Here is a 1,539-nt window from a genome sequence, read left to right on the forward strand (position 1 = left end):
CAGACATGACTCCCAGAGGCAGATGCATGATGGGATTTGTGGTTTCAGTGCAGCTAGAGTACCTAGGTTGCCCACCCCTGCTCTAACAAGTCCAAATACTGCTGAAGCCTTCCTGCACTCTTACTGGCCATAGTGATAGGAAAGGAACATCATAGTGATAAACCTAAAGGAACCTGAGGTGGCAGGACTGTGGGAAACTTCGGCACTACCTAGATCAGGGGTAGGCAACCTCACCATTGCAGCTGTGGAGAAGCCACAAATCCCATCATGCCTCTGGGAGTCATGTCTGTGGCTGTCAGGAGTCTTGCAATGCTTCGTGGCACAACAGCTCGTGTGCCGAGGTTGCTCACCCCTGACCTAGAGGTTTGCCTTTCAGACATATCTGCAGACTTTTGGAAGATGCTGCAGTTCTGCGTACCTGTATGTGCTTACACTTCATACCCGCAGCTGTGTGTACTAGAGGCAGCAGGTATCTGGCACCGACTCCTAGCGTCCTACAGACCACATGATGTCTGGCGCACAAACAGCAAACATTTGTCTTTATCTAGGCAAATAACACTTTTCCCACAAATTATATCTTTAGCATAACCAGCCCTACTATTGGCTCAGATGCTCATAACCAGCCCTACTATTGGCTCAGATGCTCATAACTGCCTCATAACCAGCCCTACTACTGGCTCAGATGCTCATAACTGCCTCATAACCAGCCCTACTACTGGCGCATGCTCACTGTGCTTTTCAGGAAAGAAAAAATAATATCCCAGCATGCATTACTGAGTCAAATAGTTGTGAAAGGTTGTGCTCAGTGTAGTTGCTCTTGGGAATGCATTTCATACATAAGAGCAGAGAGAGGATCTGACAGCTGCCATTTCCCATAGAAGACAAGTGTGACAGTATCCATACATCAGAATTCTTCCTTCACTATGGTCGCCGTGCTGACAGTTCAGATTTTTGGATGGCAACATGGCTTCAATGACAACAATCGGGGCAATGGGTTGGAAGCGGTCTAAGCTGCGCAAGGCTGAAAACATGGCAGCTTTATCTAATGTTTGAGAGAGAATACAAATTCCTAGGTTTGTCCCAAATCCGGGAATATCGCTTCCATGTTATTTCATCTTTTCGGCTTTATTTGGCAATTTAAGCGTTAAAAAAAATACAGCAAAAAATCTGAAAATCTGTATAAAAAATTGAGGTAACAGCAGAGTGCATAATCTCTCTTCTCTTGTATACCTTAAAACAAAATTCTTCTCTTGTATAAAATCTAGCCATTAGTCTTCTTGTAAAAGTCCAACTTGCTGACCCGGCAGAACCCAGGAAGTCTTCCCAGCACCATGAGGGCAGCAAACCGTAATCCTCCATTGTGCAGACAAGTTAGTCATTCTCGTTGACTTGTTTCTCTGCCTGTTCCAAGACTTGCTGTAGAATGTCATCAATCACATCGACATCATAGTCCATCTGTTCTAAATTCAGATCCGGCATCAGCATGGTGAGTAATTGGGCCACATTAATTCTGAGCGTCCGGAGCTTTGCGCTAGAAAA

General features: G+C 45.2%; 1 protein-coding gene across 1 annotated transcript in view; it reads right to left on the reverse strand.

Annotated features, from left to right (window-relative positions):
• Window positions 1–1,347: 1,347 nt before the first annotated feature.
• MORC3 (MORC family CW-type zinc finger 3) overlaps window positions 1,348–1,539 on the reverse strand; it is a 40,525-nt gene continuing 40,333 nt past the window's right edge. Inside the window, exon 18 of the mRNA XM_018561487.1 lies at window positions 1,348–1,531. Coding sequence (XP_018416989.1) covers window positions 1,372–1,531 — 160 coding nt within the window. The 3' untranslated portion in view covers window positions 1,348–1,371. The remainder of the gene's footprint in view (window positions 1,532–1,539) is intronic.

The sequence above is a fragment of the Nanorana parkeri genome, unplaced genomic scaffold, assembly GCF_000935625.1.
Source record: "Nanorana parkeri isolate BGI_ZX_2015 unplaced genomic scaffold, ASM93562v1 scaffold527, whole genome shotgun sequence".
Taxonomy (NCBI): domain Eukaryota; kingdom Metazoa; phylum Chordata; class Amphibia; order Anura; family Dicroglossidae; genus Nanorana; species Nanorana parkeri.